This window comes from Sinohyriopsis cumingii, chromosome 11 (assembly GCF_028554795.1).
Source record: "Sinohyriopsis cumingii isolate HCF-2022 chromosome 11, ASM2855479v2, whole genome shotgun sequence".
Classification (NCBI taxonomy): Eukaryota; Metazoa; Mollusca; class Bivalvia; order Unionida; family Unionidae; genus Sinohyriopsis; species Sinohyriopsis cumingii.
Genome location: NC_142971.1, coordinates 4,821,627 through 4,848,500, shown reverse-complemented (window position 1 = coordinate 4,848,500; position 26,874 = coordinate 4,821,627). Strand labels below are relative to the sequence as shown.

The following is a 26,874-nucleotide window of genomic DNA, read 5'->3' as shown; positions in this document are numbered from 1 at the left end:
ATTCTGGTATTTATATTCACACCACTCATTCTGACACTGTGCCAATAGCAGCAGAGGGGGCGAATCGGACATTTTGTCCAATCGTTATTTTGCTTAATTATTACTTTCTGCAACTCAACGATCTAGTGTCGTCAGCGCCTGGTAAAAAAAAAAACGACGACGTCGTTGGGGGATCGTCCAAACGTCATTTGGTTTAATTAACACCTTCTGCGCGCCGATCCCCAGCGTCGTCAGCGTCCGGTAAGCACATCGACGACCGCGTCGATGTCATTGCCCCCTCTGCTGCTAAGTAGTTATTTACAATGAAAATTATTTACAACTAACCGAATATTTGGTCAAGTCCGATACGATATCGTGTCCGAGGATCATGTAAATTTATCGTTACGAATCCATGTGGGGTCGACTGAGCATGACTGAAATAGTTTCGAAAACCATTAAAGTCCATGTCACCGCCGCACCATGTCTGCCAAATATTTCGTAGCGTGTGTGTATCAACTCCGTTGAATACAGCAAGAATATTACAGTTGTCTCTGATTACTTTTGGAATCTGAGTGTATCGTTGAGTGACATATATCACGTCAGTGTTTTTATGCCTGCCTCTGGAAAATATCCTAGCTGGGTTTTTTTGATTGTCTAACATAACATCATCGTACACGACTAGATTGTTAACGTCGCCATCAATATCATCGATACCCGGTGCATCATTGATATCTGTAATAAACTCGATGACATTTTTTTTAGCGATCGCTGATGCATTCTCGTTGAAATCTTTCAACACCTCGTAGCATCGTTGATCATCTACGCTAGGAGCAACCAAATACAACTTATCCCACTTCATCCATCTCATTATTAAATTGAGTAACAATTGCGTCTTGCCGGATCCAGATGGTCCGATGATAATCATCCGGATCGAGTTTGGTAACGCTGCAACATGCTTAACTGGTTCTCTTGTTTTAGTCGCCGAAAAATCGATTATATTCATATCTCTATACATAAATTATGGATCTATATTGTGTGAAGTGTAGAGTGCGTACTGGCACAAATGATATGACAACCGTTACAACAAGAAATAATAGATCGGCGCTTACTGGTAAGTGTGTACAATGCGGTACAAAGAAATTTAGATTTATTTCTGCTAGACCCGGAGATGTTTTAAAAAAAAGCGAGGAGGTGACATCGCAGCCAAGTTATCAAAACTCCCCGGAACCCCGTGGGCGAAGTATCCAGGAGAAAAACACCTCCCAGGATATAGCTACTGTGGCCCCGGAACACGATTAGATATCAGACTCGATGATCAAAATCAGCCCAAACCCGGTGAGTATCCAATAAACGCTATCGATAAGGCGTGTCATGCTCATGATGTTGCTTACAAAAGTAGCGATCTGCAACAGCGTCATATCGCGGATGTAAAATTAATTCACGCGTTAAATGCTATTCCTGATAAATCCTTCAAGGAAAAATTGGCCTCATGGTTGGTAAAATCGGCTATGAAAGGTAAATTAATGATTGGAAGCGGAGCTTCTCGCGCTGGTAATTGAAAACGATAGCGTTTATAATAACAACATGGATTCCATCTATTATTCTCCGAGAGGATACTGGAAGGGGAAGGCCGCAATTGGTAAGCTTGCAAGCGCTGCAAAGGTAACAAAGGCCACTGCGGCTAATTGGTTATCCAAACAGGCTATATGGCAAATTTATCTACCACCGCCTAAACAAATCAACTTTTCGCGCTTTGATGTCAGCGTACCTAATGAAGTTCATCAGGCTGATATACTATTTCTGCCGCATGACAACGGTTACAAATACGCGCTAACCGTAGTTGATGTTGCGAGTCGATACAAACAAGCGGAGCCGTTAAAAACAAAGTCGGCAACTGAAGTAGCCGCTGCGTTTGAAAGAATTTATCGAAGAGGCCCTCTGCGCTGGCCAAATCTATTACAAGTTGATCCCGGTAGTGAATTTCGCGGCGCTGTTTTATCAACGCTGAAACATCATAGCGTCGCGATACGACGAGGTCATACTGCGCTACATCGTGATCAGGCAATTGTTGAACGATTCAATCGGACTCTTGCTGAACGGTTATTTGGATATCAATACGCGAAGGAATTCATCCAAGAAAAACGATCTCGTGAATGGGTTAAAAGGTTGCCAGGTGTAATTGCAGCGTTAAATAACGAGATTACCCGAGCAATCAACATGAAGCCCAGCGACGCGATTAAATACGAGTATATACCCGGAAAATCAAAAATAAATAGCGTTTCCAAGCCGATTCTTCTCGATGTCACTGTTAGATATCTATATGAACCAGGAGAGCTTGAAGGCGGTAAAAAAAGGGCTACCGATCCTATTTGGAGTGTTACCACACATAACATATCAACGATAACACGATCAACTGGTAGACCACCGATCTACAGACTGGATTCGACTGCTCCTCAGCGCGGATTTACACGCGAGCAACTACAAGTGATACCTAACGATACTCAATTGCCCCCACGTGGTCTTAACTAGCGCCGTTGCGTCTATTGCACTCAAGACAGGTCAACCTCACATTGTTTTTGACATGACCGAGACTGTTATCGATCCTATCCACGGTAAATTGGCGAGTGTCTTTATCCGAATAACGCCAACTCATTATACAATTGCAACTCGCGCAGTGATTATTCTGTTGTTGTCGTAGCGAGATTATTAATTCGGCATCAATATCAAAACGCCGCTGTTTTTTTTTATCCTGTTGGCGGTAACCCGAGAGTTTTCTATCAATGACGCTTGCATCGATGGTGACTTTGTCGCCGGCTTCGTCACTGACTCCGTCAATAACAATTCTTCGAAGCTGATTTATCCTTCGTACTCTGGACACTGCAAGATAGACTAGATTCGACCATTCGATGCGATTATCAACTATCCAAACAATTGTGTCCGTGATGGTTAGTCCCTGCGAGGAATGTATTGTTGTTGCGTATCCTAGCGTCCACGGGGATTTATTAGCACGTAGCGCGTCCTCGACGACGCTGATATCAACGAGCACGATATCATTCAGCACGAGAATTTGTTTTTTTGTCCCCGACGCTGTCGGGGCTGGAATTTCAACTTCAATGTTCTGCCGCCGTGTGTCCGCGGGTCTATAACATAACGGCACTGGACGCGTTGGAAACTTTTCCTTATGCAACGTAAACAACTTCCGCTGAAGTGTGTCTCTGACTATCTTTCTACTCGCTACAATTAAATCGTTTGGTCTCCATGTTTCCCAGAATTCATTCAACGGCGTTTCCGGAATTACCTCGCGGATTATTTCACACTGAACTCTATCCGGCTGTAATCTGATTAGTTTTTTAACCCCGCGCAGTTGTTCATCAAGTGCTCGGTAATCAGTATCGGTTTCTTCATAATAGTCCACAAAACCCCTTAACCAATCATGTGGACCCTCGCCGACAAATGGTGGTGGTTGGCCATGGTCGCCACACATGATTACCGCTGTATTCGCGCGCAGCAACCACTCAAGAAACATTTGTAAAGTATCTAACGAAACAGTACATATCTCATCCCAGATGATAACTTCAGGAATAAATTTTTCACCCATTCGATCAGGAGTCCACTCGCCGCCGCTGTATCGAAAAAAGCTGTGATAAGTAACGGCGTCAACATTTCGTTGTTTTATTTCTCGCGCTAGTCTATGGGTCGGTGTAAGCACGATTATACTTGCCCGCGTTCGAAATAATTCAATTGCCCGAGTCGTCTTTCCTGACCCGCCACAGCCGCTTAAATAAACTGTTTTGTGTCTACAAATTGGATCAGAACACGATGGTGCATTAGACCATTCTGATAAATTATTACCGCGTAGGTAATTGTTCTCAACGGTGACATCTGCTGACGGGGAATAATCGCGTCGTATTTCATTTTTAATTCTCCATGTACCCCAACTCTCGTCCGGACTAGTAAACTCGGCTAAGTTTCCCTTATACGCTACGTCTATATAAAACGAATCAACGGCTACTCTAACCGCGGTATCGGGGAATCTATTTATCATCGAGAATAAATTGATAGCGGCGTAACCCAGCATAGACGCCCTCAAATGTGGATATGCCGGGCTGTCTCCATCGCTGTAGGAAACAACTGTACCCAACTTTGTTCCATTGGACAAGAAAGCTGTTTTGCAGTTCACGTATCTATTTTTCGCCACTGCGTCCTTGATTACGAAATCATATTCTGCGTCATCTATAATCAGCCGTGAGCAATATCGTTTGTAATCGCAGTTTTTTCCACCTTGTGTAAACTTACCAATTATTCTTCTACCGAGATCTTTTGCCTCGTGGTTTCGTTGGTTGAATATCCTCCTGGACCATTCGATGATATATTCCTCGTCGGCATCAATGTGTTTTCTGGATTCATCAATTATGCTATCTAGACGCTCCGGTTCTGGTAACCAGACTTCAGTCTGCGCCCGGTATGATATAATTGCGTCACTGACAATCAACGAAACTAGCATGCTACAATCAATCATATACCGTAGCAGCGCTATTGGCAACCACTTCTTTTCAGCCATGTGTCTACCGATCCAAATATAGCAACAGCGATGGAGTCCTGCCGCGAATTCAAATGATACTATGCGAGCGAATCCGGTTAAATCAAAATCAGGCAGTGGTCCATTAATAGCAACACGAGTCATTTCATGACTGGGGTGTCCAAATCGTCTAAAGTACTCAGCGGCGGATCCATACCCGAGAAAACTCGCTGGATAGCAGGCAACCATATCAACGGAAATCATAGCGTCGCGGTTGTATTCAGTGTTCCATAATCCACCGTGATAGTATTCCAAACAACTGGATTGTACATCCGGTAGAAATTCCTTGCGCGTTGGTCTCCACGCATTTTTCCTTGCTGCAACATGAGCTACAACCGATGGAATCGTAAAACAATTTGTTAGCAGTTGTTCATCATGCTCTTCAAATTCCATGGCGGTTTTTTTCATCCTGTTGTGAAATGCTTCAGTGCGATATAATTCGCCGTTTGGTCTTACAAACTGATCAAAGGTATCCACATCGTTTTCAGCGCTGCGAAGTAACCACACTGATACAGGGTCGTTTTTACACAAGTAGGCAATAGCATCAAATAGTTTCCTCTCCGCGAGAAAACCATCCCGGGAGAATTCTTCTCCTAAAAATTCTTCGGGTATATACTTTACTGTTCTATCCCGTGGAAATATTGTGATCGCGGGCGTCCATGCGTGTTCGTTATGATCAATAATTTTGATTGGGGCTCCCTTTGATTTGTACTTTGATTCGTGTAATACTTCACCGGTTATCGTTGTAACGGTTATTGGAAATCTCAGCGATGTTTCTAATCTCGCTATGTCGCTGATGGTCGCTCCACGCTCTTTTACGGTTAGTTCCCACTGGTTGATTTTGCTACGTCGTAAATCAGTCAATTTGTTTCCTCGACATGCATTTGTAAAATGCTCTATTATTCGTTCTGCTACACAATTTATCCCCGTTGACTGTTTCATCGGTTTCAGTTTTCCGATATCAGGTTTCTTATTTAACGGGTATATTCCATAAACAACTGCTGTTTCAGGATACGCTCGTTCATAGTATGGTCTGTCAATTCCGGTTAACAACCCCGGCTTGGAGTCGCGGCTGACAATGACTGTTTTCTTGTCGCTGAGAACCGGTTCAAATTTATCACGTATGATCCAATCGCCTGATTTCACCCGGACAATGAATTTTACTCTGAAGAAATACTTTTTACCGTCAAGTTGTGATATTATCATTGCTGCGCGGTTGTCGTTCATGGTAGCATCAACAACACCATCAATTCGAAATGTTGACCAACTATGAGATGCACCATCACGCTTGAATTCATCGATACAATCGCGTATTTTATTCAACAGGGTTCTATCGTTTATTAACGCTTTTGGTGTGTCCTTGAGGACTCTATCGAGATTGAACTTAATATTTTTCCGGGGCTTAATTACTGCTAATCTCTCAAACTCATCCATATAATTAAAACAAGTATTTAAATGAAAGAATATAGTATAATGAATCACTGCAAATGGTTGATGATTGGGTCGACAACCCCGTGCAATAAATCATGTAGAGGTGAATTCTGCGGGTATCATTTACAAAGCGTTCGTAATGGTTCTCTTGGCCCCCTCCCGTGCTTGGTTTGCCACGTTGGTGTAAGAGGAAAATCGCAGTTGTGTATTAATTGTGGCGGAAAGCGATACAGGGAACTAAAACGCTATTATGACAAGCGAATTAAAAACGCCGTCATTGACCCCACCGCAGACTTCGTCATCAAAACCCCTCAAGACTACGTTGAAAGATTTATAATTAAACCAAATAATAAATTAGACAAGTAGTATTATTATACAAATGGACCAAGAATTTCAGCCGCATCCTGTGCTCGTCAATTACGAGGCGTCTCGCGACGGCATTGTTAGAAATCGTAGACTGAAGAAACCAGTTGGCACCGTAAATAATCACGGGTATTTGATGTTTACTGCTGGAGGGAAAAAATATCTCTGTCACAGAATCATCTATGAATGTTTCCACGGATTAATCGAGAATGGACTTGTGATTGATCATATTAATAGTAATAAGACTGATAATTCTCTTACAAACCTGCAAACTGTCTCTCAGAGTGAAAATAGTAAAAAAGGCCAAACCGGTAAATACCCAAAGAAAGCAAAACCCGTAAGGTCATTTGATACAACAACTCACGAGGAAAAAATATTTCAGTCGATGAATGAAGCAGGAAAATATTTTGACATTTGTATCACCTCAATACGATTTGTTGCAGAACGAGTATATCAAACAGCAATCTCAAAAAAGACCGGGTATAGAATTCGATTTTCATATGTAGACACGAAGTCACCAGCGCCATAGGCGCTGACAAGGCCACCGGCGCTGACAATAAATTGTCCATTCCGGAAGAAAACAAAGTATGAACACCTTCGGAATTGATACACGGGGTTTCATTTTTTTTATTTAAAAACAAGATGTTTTATAAGAATAATGAATATCGAAGACATCAATAATATATTAACTGAGATTTCAAAATTAAAAAATCAAGGAATTGAATTATCTGATGGTCTCGACAGTGAAAAAATATTATCCGATTATGAGATTATTAACGAACAGTCGAAACGGGGGCGTTTTACCCTGGCCCGCGAGTACTTTTTTATAAAACGATTGCAACATACGATTAATGAAAACTTGTACCACAATGACGCAAATGCATTCATTGGACTATTCACTGCCGTTGAAATAATACGAAAAAAACTCGGACGTGTTTATGAACGACGCCGGGAGATTTCTAGTAAGATCAAAAACATTAGAAGGATTATAGACGAAAACTCCGGCGAGAAATTAGAAATTGCTTCGCAATTGCAATAATGGTAGTCGAATCACTTACTACTCGGCTAGCCAGAGAGCGACTAGCAGCGCTTAAAAAGTTCATACCGTTACGAGACAGGGTCCGAGAACAACTTCAAACGCGGCAACAAATGCAAACTGATTTTACTGTTGGAAGCGAACAACTGTTTGCCCCGGTAACTAAAGCGACCAAAGATGTTACGGCGGCAACTGTACCCGTTCTTGGTGCGCTTGAAAAGATAGCGGCAGAGACCGAACAAACAAAAAGGTCTTTAGAAACACTCCCTGCGAAAATAGCGGCTGCTACAACACGGAGGCCACCACCACTCGCTATAACCGAACCACAAGAACCTTATGTTACAATGGCCGACGAGGAAGAACTAGGCGCTACTGCGAAAGAACCAGAAGAAGAAATACCCGAAGAAACACCAGAAGAAGAAATACCGGAAGAAAAAGAGGGGAATATACCCCGTATTGTACTCAAGAAGAGCACAATAGATGAAATTAGAGGCTTCAGCAACAGGGAAGAATTAATTAATTTTGCTGCCAACAATTTTGCTAAGAGCATACGAGATAAGAAGCATATCAATAGCGGTTACGAGAAAAATATAAAGTCGTTAAAGGACTGGGCAAGAATAGTGTATTTAGCGAGTAAACATAAAGATGCATTACCACATCGTAGTAAATCCGATTACGACGCATTCCACAAGGAAGTTAAGAGTATAACACCAAAAAAAGGAAAAGGATACTCTGTTGGTAAAGAATCCTACGGCGTTACCTGTCCTGGTAGTGTTCTCAGTGATATATCACGGCTAGAGGTACTAATCGGAGGAAAACGAGCCGGAAATAACTCTCCGGAAATAATCAATGAGGCCGCTGATATTTGCAAGCGGTTATTTGCAGGCGGTATTATGGACATTAATGCATATCGAACGCTCATAGACGAGCTCGTGGATGATTAATTGGAAAACTGGTGTTTTTAATAAGGATGATCATACACTACAACCATGATAAACCAGTACTCGTCTACGTGGTAAACTCGCGATTGCCTGTTTACCGCGTGTACTATGGAGATGGTCTCGGTAGCACCATTGCGGGGTTATTTACAAGAATGGCTCCAAAAGTAGCGCCGTTAGCCAAACAATTAGGAATGAAGGCTATTGATGTTATTCGTGATAAGGGTATTAGTGCTATTGGAGATGTTGCCGGAAAGGCGCTTTCAGCCGCGCGGGACAAACTAATGTCGTTGGTGAAATCCAAGAGATTTTCAAAAAGAAAACAGAAACCACCGGTAATGCCATCAACGACAGTGATGCCTGCAAATGTCAGTAAAGTAATAAATAACGCCGTGGAAGAAAAACTAGAGTCGTTGGCGACTTCGCCATCCGCCGATGCGGCAACCAACGCGCTCATGAACGCGATAGCGGGGAGTGGTTTAAATTCAAAGAATTTACGACGAAAACGACGTTGATGGATTTCAATTGAAAACATCAACATGATAAATAATAGAATGTTTGCGCGTACCGCTGATCCCGCGTTTGATATGGACGCCCCAGTGCGCAGGGATGATTCTGTCCGTGATTATCAATTTTATTCTTATTATGCAGCGCAACCCGACCTACGATCGCGAATTGAACTTCAGGTCCAAGATACCAGTAAATACTTTCTGCCGTGTGAAGCGTTTATCGAAATCGAGGGAGAACTCGTGACAAATGCTGCCGATAATGCACCGTACGCAGATGACCATCGTGTTCGAGTTGGTTTCGTCAACAACGGTATCATGGCGTTATTTGAGAGCGCCAGATATCTTATTGACGGGCGAGAAATTGAATCAATAGAACGCGAGGTTGATGTTGCAACGACGATAATTGGGTTGGCGAGATACTCGGATGATTATACAAGATCGGCGGGCCCATCTATGATGTTTGCGAAGGACACCACCAATAACGCTGACCATATTCAGTACATCAACGTGCTGGTGGAAAGAGATACCGCAGTTGACCAGGTTGAAGCAACCAATCCAGATCGCAGAGCAAAACCAGGCGCTAATTTCAATATTATAAAAAGCACCAACAATGATTACAATCTAGGATTCGCAACACGAGTAGCAACATTACAAGGACCACGCCGACAGTTTTCATGCGCGATTCCACTCCATCACATATTTGGATTCTGCAGAAATGTTAGAAAAGTTATCTATGGGGCTAAGCATACAATCGCGCTGACGCGAAGGGGCGATGATAACAATGCAATATGGCGTGCTGCTGGCGTCGCTGCCGGTAAAGTCGTTTTAACTAAAATGGCATTGTGGATGCCGGTGTTGACTCCATCAGTTACCACGGAAGCACGATTGTTAGCATTTATGGAACAGGGAGGGAAATCGTTGTTGAGTTGGCTAGCGGTAACAACTGATGCTAAAGAGGATAACGTCGCCGATACGTTTACATGGCACCTGGCGTCAAAACAGGGTGTTTCAGCCCCGCGTCATATATTCATAGCGCTGCAGAATAGGGAACGATTGGGTAGTCAAGAACGCAGCCATATGATATTTGATCAATTAGGAGTCAGGGATGTTTCGCTGAGAATAAACGGACAACAGGAACCATCCGAGGATATACAGCTTAATTACGGCGACAACCATATCGCACGTGTGTATCATCGATTGCTGTCGTATATGGGTCGTGATCAAAACGTCGACACTGGTTTGCAAATATCACAACTTGATTTTAAAAACCTGTATCCGATTTATTATTTTTCGCTGGAACATCTTGATTTAACGAGACAATCCGTCGTTGATATACACTTCCGAGCTCGTATAGCCCCGGGTGGTGTTAATTATAGAGCGGTTGCTGTCATTCTCAGCGATAAATCAATGCTGCTAGAAGGCGTTGGTGGACGAATGAGAATCGTTGATGCGCCAGTGGAAAACATGTAATTGAAAGCACAAAACGCGTTTACAATAAATGTCGTATAGTGTCGTCAGTGTAGAGTTGACTGATGGTCAAGTCAAGAAATTACGATCAAAGTCCGCTAAACAATGTGGGACCACAATAACGCTAAAGCCGTCACAGATGGCAGGTGGTAATCATAAGATATCGTTGACGGCGCGTCAAATAAAACATTTCAATGATGCGATGAAGAATAAAAAGGGTGTTCAAATAGATTTTTCAGCCGCAGCAATTAAAAACATGGAAAAGACCGGTGGGATATTTCCGCTGTTAGCCGCGATTCCAGCGTTGATTGCCGCGGCCGCACCAGCAGTGGCTAAGGCGGCGGCGTTAGGAGCCGTTGGTACCGCGGCGGGGATGGCATTGAAGAAGGCAACCGGGAAAGGCTACAAAAAAAAACGACCCGTGGCCGGAAAGGGTCTAAGACTACCGGGAACCCCGTATTCATGGTACTCGGGAAAGGGTCTAAGACTACCGGGAACCGTTTATTGACTCGGGAGTCAATGACTCCCATGTCTAATTTTGATTTAATAGGCGCCGCAAACGCGCTAGCGATAAAAAACTTCAGAGGTGTTTTTATGAGGGATCAATTACCGGCGGTACCAAGGAATATTGAAACCGGTATAATTAACCTCGATGGGTCCTCCGGAGCGGGAACTCATTGGGTTGCGTACGCGATTGATCCGCGTGCGATCGTCTATTTTGATTCATACGGGTTAGCTCCGCCGAAAGAGTTCCTGCGGTATATCCGGGCGTGTTCAGCCCGGGCGTGTTCAGCCCGGGTTTTTTATTCCACGCTGCCAACACAGCGATTAAGTGACCCACCGATATGTGGCCGTGAGGTATTGAACGTACTCGCGGCGATTTCATCATCGCGGAAACCACCTCATATGGTTGTAAACGAATACACTAGTGGGGTTGTAGAAGCTCAACGGATTTTAGAGAATAACATTTACAATAACGATGATTGATATCTGGGGGCGACCGGTTTCGGCGCTGAAAGGATCCACGGAAACGCCCGCCACCGATGACATAAAAAAACTAATCGAGGATGAAATCGCTGATACGTTGAATTTAACAAGTGTTGACCCAGGTGAAATAGTTGTATTTCAAGACCGCCAGGGTAAATTGAAATCCAGTAATGTGTCGCTGAATGACGTTTTAATACGACAGCGTGATGCCGCCGAGGACACTATCGCGCTGTATACCAGCGACGGACGACTCAAACCGGGTGAATCCATCTTGACGATAAATGGAAAAATAAGTACACTTGGCAACAATTATGTAACCATGTCGGATTCGTTAAAGGGTTTACGTGGTGAATTTAACTTGCAGGGAGAACAGTTCAGGTCGATAATAACGCACATCGGCGAAATGCGAGACATTGTCGAAAGATTTTTTCGGGGACCCCCGACGGCAGACGAACCAAATCTTGTAAAAATAAAAAATGCTATTTCGGATCTTATGGAGATGTCGGCCAATTTACCCCCGTTGCGAAAAAATGTTAACAGGATCGATGACAACTTTGATAAATTCTTTGGTAAAAAAAATACCAAGCCGGATGAGATTACAATAACTATAAATGATATCACTGCGTATGGACAGGAAATAAAAACAATCAAAACTGATGTTGCAACAAACAAAAGGAGTGTAGACGCGCATGAACGGGAAATAGAAATAATCGGCGCTAATGTTGCAACGATCATAAATAATGTAGACTCGCATGGACGGAAAATAGAAACAATCAAAACTGATGTTACAACGATCATAAATAATATGGACACGCATACACAGGAAATAGGAACAATCAAAACTGATATTGAAGCGAACAAAAAGGGTGTGGACGCGCATACACAGGAAATAGGAACAATCAAAACTGATGTCGAAGCGAACAAAAAAAATGTAGACGCGTATTGGCGGGGAATAGGATTAATCAAAACTGATGTTGCAGCGAACAAAAAAGGTATAGACGTGCATACATATGAAATAGAAACAATCAAACTTGATGTTGCGGCGAACAAAAAAAGTATGACCGAGAATACACGGGAAATAGAAACAATCAAAACTAATGTTGTAACGATCATAAATAATGTAGACGCGCATAGACAGAGAATAGAAACAATTAACACTAATGCTATAGCGAGCAAAAAAAGTATAGACGTGCATGAAGGGGAAATAGAAGTACTCAAAATTAATGTTATAGCGAACAAAAAAAGTATAGACACGCATATACAGGAAATAAATACACTCATTACTAGGGTTGCAGCGAACAAAAAAGATGTGGACACGCATATACAGGAAATAGGAACGATTAAAACTGATGTTGAAGCGATTAAAGACGGACTACCGAGAGTAGCAGAGCAATTCGAAAAAATAAAAATCCCTCATGAGAACATCATCAACACAGTATACACAATTCGGCATGGATCATTCGATTGGACTCCTACACAGAATACAGTAAATATCACCGCAACTGTTAAGGGCATTTATCGATTGACACTGGTTTCAATGATGCAGTTTAATATATTATCGTCGAGTTCATCCGGGTTTAACAATACAATATCAACAATTATAGACAGGAACGCAACTGAACAGTTTACAATTTATGCCGTTGATAGAAATCTAGCCCGGGCAAACATTACATGGTATGTGGAATTTGTAGCGAATCTAAGTAATTAAAAACACTAGCTCTTTTAAAATAAAAATGACCACCAAGGAAGTTGAATCAGAGGTATCACCGACGTCACATCAATATCGATTCGATACCGCAAAAGAATTTTCCGCGAACTTGAAAACGCTTTCCGAACAATACCGTGTAAAAATAAAAAAATACCGTCGTAAAATAACCGCCATCGACGCGGTCGTGTACTCGGTGTCGGGTATAGTAGCTGGCGCCGGTGTTATTTTATCCACGGTGACCACGATAACCCCGATCGCTGTTCCAATCGCTGTCTCCGCAATGACAACAGTTGCTGGAGTTGCCAACGCAATCACTAGGAAGATATCATCGTGTTTTCAGAAAAAACTCAACGAGTATACAGTAAAACATCAAATAGTATCCGACGCATACTCGAAATTATCCGGGTTGATCTCGTTATCGATTGATAATTTGTTCGTATCCGATGTTGAATTCTCCACGATGGTCCAGTTATATAGCTCCGCGATGTCAAAAATCGAGGATTTTCAACTGGAAGCCGAAACCACCTGGTTGTTAAAATTAGACACTAAAAACAACGAATAATAATAATGTCGCTGAACCCCGAAGGGTCTCAATTACTTCAGCGGATCGCGGAGAACACCACTCCGGTACAAACAAGTATGATATCGATAACATCAACGAAACCCGAATTCAGTGTGAACTTCCCATCACCGGTTCCAGTAAAGGAAATAGCGCTGGCAAAATTGCGAGTATATCACAGTTGGCCTAATATCCGAGCGGACGCATTTAACGGACAACAACCTAATAACTCGCTGGTTTTTGCACGGACAAATAAACCCGATGGGACCCCAAACTGGGAGGAGGTTACAATACCAACTGGGTCATACCAAATAGAGCAAATCAATAAAGAATTTCAACGCAGGATAAAATCGATCACAGAAAAGGAATCAAAAATCGCTATTACGGTTCATGAACCGACGTTATCGTCGACGATTGAAATAAGCACACCGGGGTATATGGTTGATATTTATAACAGTTCAATAAGAACCATACTAGGATGGCCTGAGAATCCACCCGCGGACACCCCCCCATCAACTATCCTCAGACACGATAACGGAGATGGTGGTAGGCATATTGCTCCATACAACGTAAATATCGCATCAGTGATAGCGATCAATCTAGTGTGTGATGTTATCGAAGGGAGTTATCAGGTGGATACCAAGCAATCAAATCAAGCTCAACAGGGGTATATCCTTTATTCATTTTCACCAACAGCCCCTCCGGGATTTTTAATCGTTGAGAGTCCGATTAATCCGGTCTATATGCGATGCCATGATCGGTTTTTAACGAGAATTAATTTTAGAATTACCGATCAGTCAAATAACCTAATTGATCTGCAAGAGGAGGAGTTAGTGATCACTCTGTTTGTAAGATCATAAAGATTTTCATTGTAAATAACCACTTAGCAGCAGAGGGGGCGATGACATCGACGCGGTCGTCGATGTGCTTACCGGACGCTGACGACGCTGGGGATCGACGCGCAGAAGGTGTTAATTAAACCAAATGACGTTTGGACGATCCCCCAACGACGACGTCGTTTTTTTTTTACCAGGCGCTGACGACACTAGATCGTTGAGTTGCAGAAAGTAATAATTAAGCAAAATAACGATTGGACAAAATGTCCGATTCGCCCCCTCTGCTGCTCCAATAGAATATATTTTCAATAACTTTTATAAACAATTTTTCAAAATTTATAAAACAATTTTGATACCAAATTTTTACTTGAGTGATTACACATTCATAAGACCCAAGGAGATCTAGCATTACTAAATTGCCCTCAGGCAGATGAAATTGATGACAACCCCATTCTTCATGAAGAAATAGAAAGTGCAGTTAGGTCACTATAGAAAGGAAAGTCAGCCAGTGTTGACAACATACCAGCACAGCACATTCAAGCAGGTGGAGATGAGAGAATCACAGTCCTGACAACAAACTGCAACAAGATATGGCAGACAGGAGAATGGTCCACCACATGGACTCAGTCCTTGGTCATCATGCTCCCCAAGAAAGGAAACCTACAGCTATGCCAAAACTACAGAACCATCAGTCTGATCAGTCACCCAAGCAAAGTCATGCTGAAGATAATTTGATCAATATAAATTAACTTACTGTTCAGACATTTTATGTACATTTAAAATGACAGTACTTGAACAATGTGACAACAATCACTCAGATAGTCCTATAATCCAATGCACTGTCAACTAGCCTTGGTCACTGAGCCATTTGATGCATTCAGAAAGGCTTGATTACCAAAATGTCCGTTAAGACTTGGTCTCCTAATTAAGTTTTGTGCTGTTCACAAAATATCAAAATGAAATGAAAATAATTCAATTCATTCCAAAGCAGGGAGTAATACCCATTTTATTACATTATTATAAAGCATTATGTAATGCAATAGAAACTGAAATGAGAAGAGTGATAAATAAATTGTACTGCTATTTCTTTATTATTTGAAATAGAAAATTGGGATTGCAAGTAAAAGCTAGGATTTTAGGACTATTAGAACAGGGAAATGCTCAGATAAAGTATACCATATCTGGGCTGGTAACCACATTGAGGGTGATTTTCTGGTGAAAACCCCACACCAGTGTGACTTTCCATTCAGAAGGAGTAGCAGCAACAAGATTTTCAAGATGGATCTCATAATGACCATATTTGATGTCAAAATAATCAGAACCGTTTCAACATCTAGACATTATAAGAAGTTTTTAACTGAAAACACTATACTGATATGATCATCCATTCAGGAGGAGTTGCAATAACAAGATTTTAAAGATGGCCACTGCGATGGCCATATTAGGTTTCAGAAAAGCAGCATTTTCATTTAGGACCAAATAGACATTGTAAGAAATCTTCTGGTCAAAATCCCATACCAATAAGACATATAAGAAATCTTCTGGTCTAAACCCAATACCAAATAGACATATAAGAAATCTTCTGGTCAAAACCCCATACCAAACAGACATACAAGAAATCTTCTGGTCAAAACCCCATACCAATAAGATATATAAGAAATCTTCTGGTCAAAACCCAATACCAAATAGACATATAAGAAATCTTCTGGTCAAAACCCCATACCAAATAGACATATAAGAAATCTTCTGGTCAAAACCCCATACCAATAAGACATATAAGAAATCTTCTGGTCAAAACCCCATACCAAATAGACATATAAGAAATCTTCTGGACAAAACCCCATACCAAATAGACATATAAGAAATCTTCTGGACAAAACCCCATACCAATAAGACATATAAGAAATCTTCTGGTGAAAACCCCATACCAATAAGACTCCATTCAGGAGGAGTGTCAATAAGATTTTCAAGATGGCTGCTGCCATTGCAGAAACACTGGGATATCTTAGCGGCAGCATTTTCAATCAAGACCAGCTAGACCTTGGGATGAATGTGTGTGCAAAATGTCCAGGTAATATTCTAGGCAGTTCAGGAGGGGTAATGATAACAAAGTTGTGTAAATGGATTGAGACAACAGATGAGAAACCAACCCATTAACTTTTTGGTCTATGACCAGCAGAACTTAAAAGTCTGATCTCTCTTCTAATAAAATATTATAAACATTTTAAAACAAGAGGTCTAAGTGCACAACTCAGTTTGTGTAATAGCCATACACAAGAGCAGTTAGCTAAGGAATAAGGTTTAATAGTACACTTTTGTTGAAATTCCCTCCAATGCTGTTGATTGCATATATTAAAATAACTATTTCAAGTTTTCTTTAGTTTTAATATCTTCATCAATATCTGATGGTACATCAAAATTGTTTGTTTAATACAGAAAGGACTCTTTAACTTTCTGTCAAAATTTATCAAATTCTGTCAGGTGGTTTTTAGTTCTACTGGTCATAGACAAGAAGAGCTGCTTATGGGATGGTCTGTTGTCCATTGTCCATCCATCGTCTGTTGACCATCCATCAATTAGCACACATTTCTTATTGCTACTCCTCGTAAACTGCTTGGAGGATTGCCTTGAAACTTTACAGACATTCATCCCATGGTTAAGTTGGTTCTAATTGAAAATGGTGCTGCTTGGACATCCAATGGCCATCTAATCTTGAAAATCTTGTTATTGCTACCCCTCTTGACCGGATGGTCATATCAATGTATTGTTTTCACTACATGACTTCTTACATTGTCTAGTTCATCCAAGATGAAAATGATGCAGATCTTATGTCTAATATCGCAGCCATGGCAACCATCTTGAAAATCTTGTTATGGCCACTGCTCCTGAAAGGATGGCCATATCAACATATTGTTTTTTATACACGACTTCTTATGATGTCTAGTTGTTCCAAGACAAAAATGGTTCAGATCTGATGTTCAGTATTGCTGCCAAAGGGGCCATTTTGAACATATTGTTAGGGCTACCCCTCTTACTTGCATGGCCACATCAACAAGGGTTTTTCCCCGAAAGACATCTTCTGATGTCTAGTTAGTTCTAGATGAAAATGGTGATTGTCTGACATCTAATATGGATACCACAAAATAGTGTTATCATTAGCCATCCTAAATGAATGCTCATATCAACACACATTATATATGTATATACATATAACCATATGCATGTACACACATACATACATGAACACACACACACACAGACACAAACAATGTCTAGTTAATCCTAAATAAAAACTGTGCCAATCTAACACCCAATATGGCCACCATAGTGGTCATCCTGACAATCTGGTTATTGCAACTTCTCCTACACCAATGGTCATTTCACTAAAAAGACTTCTTGTTATGTCTAGATGGTTCTAAACAAAATTGTGGCGATTGACATCCAGTGTGACTGCCACTACATCTGTCTTGAAAATTTTGTTATTACTACTCTTCTGGATAGGATGGATACATCAACATGGGATTTTCACTGAAAGCTTTGTACAATGTCTGTTTGAACCTAAATAAAAATGGTGTTCACCTGATGTCCAGCGTTGCCACCATGGCACCAGTCTTGAAAATCTTGTAGTATTAAAAATAAAATATTAACTCACACGTGATGAAGAAATAGCTTTTTATTCCCACGCCAACACAATACTTTGACACTTAAAATTTATTTGTTCTAGTTCATAAATGATGTACGTCATTCATACCTTATTCACTAAGAAAACTGAAAGAATGCCACTCAATGGGACCCTTGTAAATTCTGATGAATTGCACATGCCATATTACTTTCACTATGCAAAACAATCCAAAAACCATGCAGGGACAAAAGTTATTGAGTAAATAAGAGACATATACATATATTTATTAATATCACACAATTCTAGAACTGCATAAAATGTTTGGAATTACATGAAGAAGCATGTTAAATCACAAGGTGATGATAGCTGGAATAGGATGGTATTACACTGATGATGTATTCTAATATAAGTTATGTGACGTAGAAGACACTTCAATAACAAATACTATCTTCCTGTTCTCAAGTTGTAAAACTCTCAAGACAGATATATAAACCTCTGCTCTAATGATGTGAATGAACTTTCTTTTTCTTTTACAGAGCAGATAGACAAGTAAGGACCTCAGCAACATTCAAATTTTCCAATCCAAAAGCTTCAGAAACCATCAGAATGAGTATAATGGGGATTCTGGTAATTCTTTTGGTTGTTGCTGTTGACTACAGTTCTGCTTGCTCATGCCTTCAGAGTCATAAACAAGAACATTTCTGCAGTGCTGAGTTTGGTGAGTAAAATTGAGTCATTATATACTCCTTACTGTTTTATTTTGCTGACATTTTTAAACTGTTCCAAAATTACAAAATTAACCTAACTGAAGTCTTCAAAATCAAATAAGTTACTAGACTGCTAATTGTGACAATGTAAGTCATTTCTAAACTAACGACAGATTTATATATTTAGAAATTTCCCTGGATGTGGTTTAAAGAGGTTAAGACAGTCTTCATCATTGTACAATTGTGAAAGGCCTTCATGCGACAGTCTTCATCATTGTACAATTGTGAAAGGCCTTCATGCGACAGTCTTCATCATTGTACAATTGTGAAAGGCCTTCATGCGACAGTCTTCATCATTGTACAATTGTGAAAGGCCTTCATGCAACAGTCTTCATCATTGTACAATTGTGAAAGGCCTTCATGCGAGTTGTTGTTGTTGTTGTTGTAGGGTTTAACGCCATTTTTCAGCACATGATAGGCTATACATGGCAACCAGTATTAATGGTGGAGGAAGAACCCGGAAAACCTCGGAAAGAACCACTGACGCATGAGAAGCTACTGGCAAGCTTTCTCACATACCCACATTGGCTGGATTCGAGACTCGAACCCACACAGACAAAGGTGAAATGGCAGTGATCTATAATGGAGAGCACTTTAGACCACTTGGCCACTTGGGGCCGCCCTTCAAGCAAGATTGCTTTCCGTAAAATTTGGTCAAATTCTATCACTCAATATTTTAGACAAAGTTGTTCAAAGTTTTTTTTTTAAATAACAGCAGCTAATTTTATGGCACATCAGCCAAATTATTTATAAAACTGCAAACTCTTTTTTAAATACCAGGATGTTGTCTGTCACCCCTAACAAACTGCACAGACCTAAATCTGTCAGTGCATTATGCAATGGCAGATCTGGCTCTATGCAGTTTGACTTGTTTTATAAACAAGTATATATCATAGCAAATGTCAACAGCTGTTGGATGACACAAACAGACCATAAGACCACTTTGACTAACAACTGGGTGAACTAATGAACAAAATACTCCACCTACCAGTAATACATCAGAAAAGTAGTAACAAGGAAACAAGTGGAAATGCAGGCAACAAAGGCAACATACTTTTATAAAACTAAATACTTCTTTGTATGTAGAGGGATTTTAAAAATTTTATTTTCTCCATTTAAATGATAAAGAAATAATCTCTGAAGTTAAATAATTAACCCAATTAAAAAGCTTGAGCTTGAACACCCCACCCCACCTCACCCCTTAGTCCACAAGTCCATATGGGGGCCAGCCACAGGTAATGGCTGATAAGCCCAGCAATGATGGATATATTGGACAAAAGTGTGACACCAGATGGAGTTAAAAATGATGACAACTTTAGGTGAGATCTGGATATTACAGATATAACACACACAGTTTGCAACTCTGTGGCTTTTATTCACTTCACAATGACAACATGTGGAAGAGTGATTGCTGCTGGGAAAAAACCTGGTGCCAAAATCTAAATCTTTTGGTATATCATATGTGAATTGTTAAAATCTGTTGCACAATTGGCATAAAAAAGAAAATAAAGTTAATACTTTGACAATATTTGCAAACAATGACTAAATTACAGTACTATTATTTATTTTTTTAAAATTCATTATTAGTTCTACAGAAGCCTTCTGATAAGGTTACTAGCAGACAATCTTCTGTCCATGTTACCTGGATGATGGGCAACCAGGCATTTCTCCTATATGTGACCACAAAATATTGCCCATTTTGAACAAGGCAAACTGATGCAAAATCAACTTATAATATTACAAATATAGATACTAACAAAAAGCCTGATTTGCATTTTGTTTATGTGTTTTGTAACAGTTTCTTGAGAATATTAATTTATTTCAACTTCCAAACACCAAATAAAAAACCAACAGTAAAATGGCAAACATAACACAAATATGGCTGCTTATGACATTATTTGGGATCTATTTATAAACATCTGTGGCTATAAGAACTGAACTTCATGTTTCACGAAGTCAGTGTATAATCAGTTTTCGAGCTTGATGACTTCAAGAAATCCTGTGAAATGTAAAGTTCAGCTCTTAAATAACTCCATTCTGGCATTTCAGTGGCCAAGGTGCATGTAAAGAAGGAGGAAATTGTATACAAGAAGCAGGAACAGGTTGTGAAAGATGAGAAGACAGAAAAGAACACAACCAAAGTGGACCGCTACCCAATATTACGCAAATATCACCTAAAAATAACCAAATTCTTCAAGGGAAAGGTAAATACTTATATCTAATGTATATGAATTTTATTTAATTATATTTTGTGCAAATTTATATAATCAGTCATTTTTGTTTTCAAAATCTATTGCAGGGTAGAGATATGATTTTGAAAAACTTTAAAATCATTATCAGTGAAACATTATGAAATTATGTGAAAAAGATGACTGGTTGAATGTAGACAAAACTCTGAGGCTAAAATGTCAAATAATATCCAGGTAAATTGATATATATGATATAAAAATAAATATTATAAATTTCAAAGCAAAAAATATCTTGATCAATTTTATCATTATAAAATTTATTTATGTCATTGAGACCATGGTCACAGAAATAATGAAAAAGGAAACTAGCAAGGCAAAAGTTTGTTAAGATCAACATATTTTTTTAAAAATGTTTTAAAAAGTTTTGTTCTCAAATGTTTTTCAAAGAAACCTACACTAAAATATGCCAAGGTTATGGAAATTTTCATATATTGAACAGTACTGTTGCTAGATTTTGGTAACTATGTAAGTATTATGCCTATGTTTTACAGGAGGTGGAACAGCTGCCTAACAACTCACTAACCTATGTACAAACAAGTTATTATGATTCAACCTGTGGGGTCCAACTTAAACCAAGGACAAAGTACCTTATTTCAGGTAAAACAATGTCATGTATGGTAAAACACCACCTATGTATGTACAAATTATCTTGATTTTTCACTCATTAGGGCAATGTGAATGACCTCAGGACCTACAGTTATATATATATATATATATATATATATATATATATATATATATATATATATATATATATAAAGGAAGATCATTTGTCAGTACAAAACCTTTGCTTTGCTCTTTCAGGAAATCTGGATAAGTGACATTTGACTTATGTGTGATTTGGATTGCTTTAACATCGCAATGTAAAAAAAATTCCAACTATATTGCTACTATGATTTCTAACTATATTGCTATGATGTCTGCAGTGTGGCACTTTAGAGTGATGTCTAGCACTGGTTATCATGCTGCAGACATGCAGCATCATGTCCCACCCAGTCACATTATCCTGACACTAGGCCAACCAGTCCTAACACTAACCTCTTAATGCTGAGCACCAAGCGAGATAGCTGATAATACCATTTTTATAAGTCTTTGGTTTGACTCGGACAGGATTCAAATCCGCAAACTGCCACATCCAAGACTCTAACCACTTAGGCCACTGGAATGGTCCAATTGACTGTCAACAACTGCCATGATATTGTGCCCACAATGATATATCAGAATGTAGATAAAACCAAGGTATGTTAAATACAACTAATACAAAAAACTGTAACTATCAAGTATAATGCAAATTTTCAATTACTGTAACCTTCATCCCAAGGTCAAAGGGGAGATCATGTTTCATAGAATCAATTGTCTTAGCTTCATAATGATCCATTTCAAATAAATTAATGATAGGGTTCAGCAAATACAAATGAAGAAAAATCTTGAACAAAGACCTTAAACTGTTGATGATGCCACCACTAAAGCTGACACAATGTGACTGAAGAAAATATAGCTTTCATACAAGATCCACCTTGTGCCTTATAAGTCAGCACACTGGGTATAATACACATAATGTAATTTAACAAGCAGATCCAATCAACTGTAAATAGGTACAGTGTCAGCACAATGGGTATAATATGCATAATGTAATTTAACAAGGAGATCCAATCAACTGTAAATAGGTACAGTGTAACTTCAGGTATGTAATAACTGGTACTAATCATCAGCAACTTGTGGTCGTCCCTTTCTTTGCGATATTGTCAGGAATACTTGTGGTCCCTTTCTTTGCAATATTGTCGTGAATACTTGTGGACCCTTTCTTTGTGATATTGTCAGGAATACTTGTGGTCCCTTTCTTTGCGATATTGTCACGAATGCTTGTGGTCCCTTTCTTTGCAATATTGTCAGGAATAATTGTGGTCCCTTTCTTTGTGATATTGTCAGGAATACATGTGGTCCCTTTCTTTGTAATATTGTCAGGAATACTTATAAACCACATTTTATGATTGTTGTCTTATAACATTTAAGTAAACTACCACACAAATACAATTTTGGAAATTAGACACCTTAAATGTGCTTATTTCAATAAACTCATTTTCTCCCATTTATACTTAGATGAACTTGCCACTGTTTTAGCACCAACAACACTGCCAACAGCATAGCTAGGTATGCACAGACTACACTACCAACAGCATAGCTAGGTATGCACAAACTACACTGCCAACAGCATAGCTAGGTATGCACAGACTACACTGCCAACAGCATAGCTAGGTATGCACAAACTACACTGCCAACAACATAGCTAGGTATGCACAGACTACACTACCAACAACATAGCTAGGTATGCACAAACTACACTACCAACAACATAGCTAGGTATGCACAAACTACACTACCAACAACATAGCTAGGTATGCACAAACAACACTGCCAACAGCATAGCTAGGTATGCACAAACAACACTGGCAACAACATAGCTAGGTATGCACAGACTACACTACCAACAGCATAGCTAGGTATGCACAAACTACACTGCCAACAACATAGCTAGGTATGCACAAACAACACTGGCAACAACATAGCTAGGTATGCACAAACAACACTGCCAACAACATAGCTAGGTATGCACAAACTACACTGCCAACAGCATAGCTAGGTATATGCACAGATACAAAAGCTTTAACCTATGAAAAGAAATACATTTATGAGCCCTACCAGAATGCACCTACCAGAATGCCTGAAATGAACTGAATGCAAACCCTGACCATGGTGTGATGACTAAGGGATGGAAGGACAATGGTCATATGCTCCAAATTGTTGCTGTGGTGCCTAAATACCAAAATACCATGTTCTGAACTTCTAGGGGTCACCCACACCCACTTCCCCCACTGCCCAAGGCCTCTGATATTATGTTCATCATCACAAACTCATATAGCAGACTGTAAACAGATTTGTTGGCCAAGCGGTTATGCTAAGGTAAGGTTATGAAATTGTCACATTTTATTCTCAGGTTTCTCTCAAGATGGGGTCCTACAAATCAACACGTGTTCCTGGGTTCAGCCATGGAACAGCCTGACAGTAAGTGAGAAGCAGGGAGTTCAGTATCTGTACAAAAAGAACTGTGACTGCAAGGTAAGTTATAAACAGTCATGACAAGGAAACTAATCATACTGGGTAATTTCTAAACTGATATCATTCATTGCAAAGAAAGTTCTCGAACTGGGTAATTTCTAAACAGACATCAAACTTAGTAAAGTAACTTCTCTTACTGGATAAATTATATACACTCATCATACATGGCATGGAACGTTTTCATCTTGGGTAATTTATAAACAGACATCATACATGGCATGGAAAGTTTTCATCTTGGGTAATTTATCAACAGTCATCATACATGGCATGGAAAGTTTTCATCTTGGGTAATTTATCAACAGTCATCATACATGACATAGAAAGTTTTCATCCTGGGTAATTTATCAACAGTCATCATACATGGCAAGGAAATGTTTCATCTTGGGTAATTTATCAACAGTCATCATACACGGCAAGGAAACTTTTCATCTTGGGTAATTTATGAATAGACATCGTACATGGCATGGAAAGTTTTCATCCTGGATAATTTATCAACAGTCATCATACATGGCATGGAAAGTTTTCATCCTGGTTAATTTATCAACAGTCATCATACACGGCAAGGAAATGTTTCATCTTGGGTAATTTATGAATAGACATCGTACATGGCATGGAAAGTTTTCATCCTGGATAATTTATCAATAGTCATCATACATAGCATGGAAAGTTTTCATCCTGGATAATTTATCAACAGTCATCATACACGGCAAGGAAATGTTTCATCTTGGGTAATTTATAAATAGACATCATACATGGCATGGAAAATTTGTTATTGCTGATACTTCTACATGTATGGTCTTATGATCTCTAGTTGGTCCTAAATCAAAATGGTTCCAATCTGTTGTCCAATATGGCCACTATGGCAGCAATATTGAAAATCTTGCTCTCACAACTTTATCTGAACAGAAAGTCATATTGATATGGGGTTTTAACCAAAAGACTTCTTACGATGTTCAGTTGGTATTAAATGAAGATGATGCTGACCAGATGTCCAATATGGCTACCACAGCAGCCATCTTGAAAATCTATTTATTGTTATTCCTAAATGGAAAGTCTTTTTTTGAAAATTGTTATCTTTATTCCTCCCTAATGGATGACTATAACAACATGGGATTATCACCAGTAGACTGGTGACACCTAGTTGGTCCTAAATAAAAATATGGCTGCCACAACTATTTTAAAAATTGTATTTTCCCTACCCCCACCCAGTGGATGATCATTGTGTTATGGGGTTATTACTCAAAAAGATTCTACATTTTGTTATCTTTTATTATCACAACTACATTTCAAAGAAGAAAAATTAAATGCATGAAAGAATGGAATATAACAAAAAATAGAATTATTCCCAAGTGCAAGATTTATGTATGTATATTTATTCAGAAACATCACTGCAAATGAAAAAGTTATACAGATATAGAAGATCTCATTAAGTCTGGATACATTTTTCTGTATGAATCAGTAAGGTGTAATATTTAAGTAATTCAAAGTACATTTATTTCAAGATATTCCAATATTTGCAAAGTAAATTTAACTGGGTCATTCCCAGGGCACTATGTACATTGTATCTTATCTGGGCCATTCCCAGGGCACTATGCACATTGTATCTTATCTGGGCCATTCCCAGGGCAATAAGCACATGTTTCTTGTCTGAGCCATTTCCAGGGCAATAAGCACATGTATCTTGTCTGAGTCATTCCTAGGGCACTATGCACATTGTATCTTTCTAACACTACCATGTAAATTTGGTATACACTGAAGTAGCTCTCCTCAAGAGAGTTCAAATACACATAGCTAACCGAGTTATACTCATCCAATAAAGACTATATCATTTATTATTATTATTATTATTATTATTATTGTTATCAATAATATTTAATTTTGATAGGTGGTGATATCACATGGTCCAATGTTTATTGAAAGCGCCAGCGATGTGGGAAAAACATGTTCATGGAATGTTTGGACAGACACAGACCAATGTTATGATCATCACAGCCTGTGTGTGCGAGACATTAATGCTGGCGAGTGCAGGTGGAGCAAAAATAAACATTTCAGAAACTGCATCAAAGTTCAACAGAGACGTTGGGGAATGGAACCCTGATTTTCTTCCCCTGATACAAGAACATTTATTTATTATATGTACATATCCATGTTGTCAAAAAAATATACTTTTGTGATACTGCCACTTTTAATATTACTGGTATGTTTTTATGAACAAGTCCAAAGTTGTGGTTTTTATCATTCATGTACATTGTTACTATGTATAAAATAAATATTTACATCTTATAATTTTTCTAATGGAAAAAACATTCTATTTTGAAATATGTATGTTACAAGTATGTGTGACAAATGTAGGGCAAACAAAACAAACTCCAAATAAATTTGTTGAAAGAAAACAGATCATTCATATCTACATCCAATGTTCTTTCTGCTTCTGAATCCATAATTTTCAATAAAATACCATGATCAAATCTATGTTGTGTCAATCTATTAACAGAAACAGTGAGATTATCTTCTGTTGAGGTAATAAAGTATGTATTGTATATACCATATATAATCGCATATAAGCCAAAAAGTTTAGGAAAAAAATAAGGCCTGGAAGAAGGGGGGTCAGCTTATCTGCAGGCCAAGGTCCAAGTCTGAAATTTTTAACGTTTTTTTCCCTTGATTTCCAGTATTTATTGTTTCTGTCGATCGCCGAAGATGAGATCACATGCCTAATGATGCCAC

At 39.2% G+C, this 26,874-nt stretch overlaps 2 protein-coding genes across 3 annotated transcripts in view; one reads left to right on the top strand and one right to left on the bottom strand.

Annotated features, from left to right (window-relative positions):
- Window positions 1–26,874, bottom strand: part of LOC149787544 (synapsin-like) — a 406,386-nt gene that overhangs the window by 172,487 nt on the left and 207,025 nt on the right. The window lies entirely within an intron of this gene.
- On the top strand, window positions 18,512–26,615 carry LOC149787546 (metalloproteinase inhibitor 4-like). Its single transcript, XM_089973688.1, has 5 exons — window positions 18,512–18,732; window positions 20,831–20,985; window positions 21,522–21,627; window positions 24,026–24,147; window positions 26,033–26,615. Exons 1-5 carry the CDS (start codon window positions 18,621–18,623, stop codon window positions 26,243–26,245), a joined length of 708 nt encoding a protein of 235 aa, XP_089829814.1. The 5' UTR covers window positions 18,512–18,620; the 3' UTR covers window positions 26,246–26,615.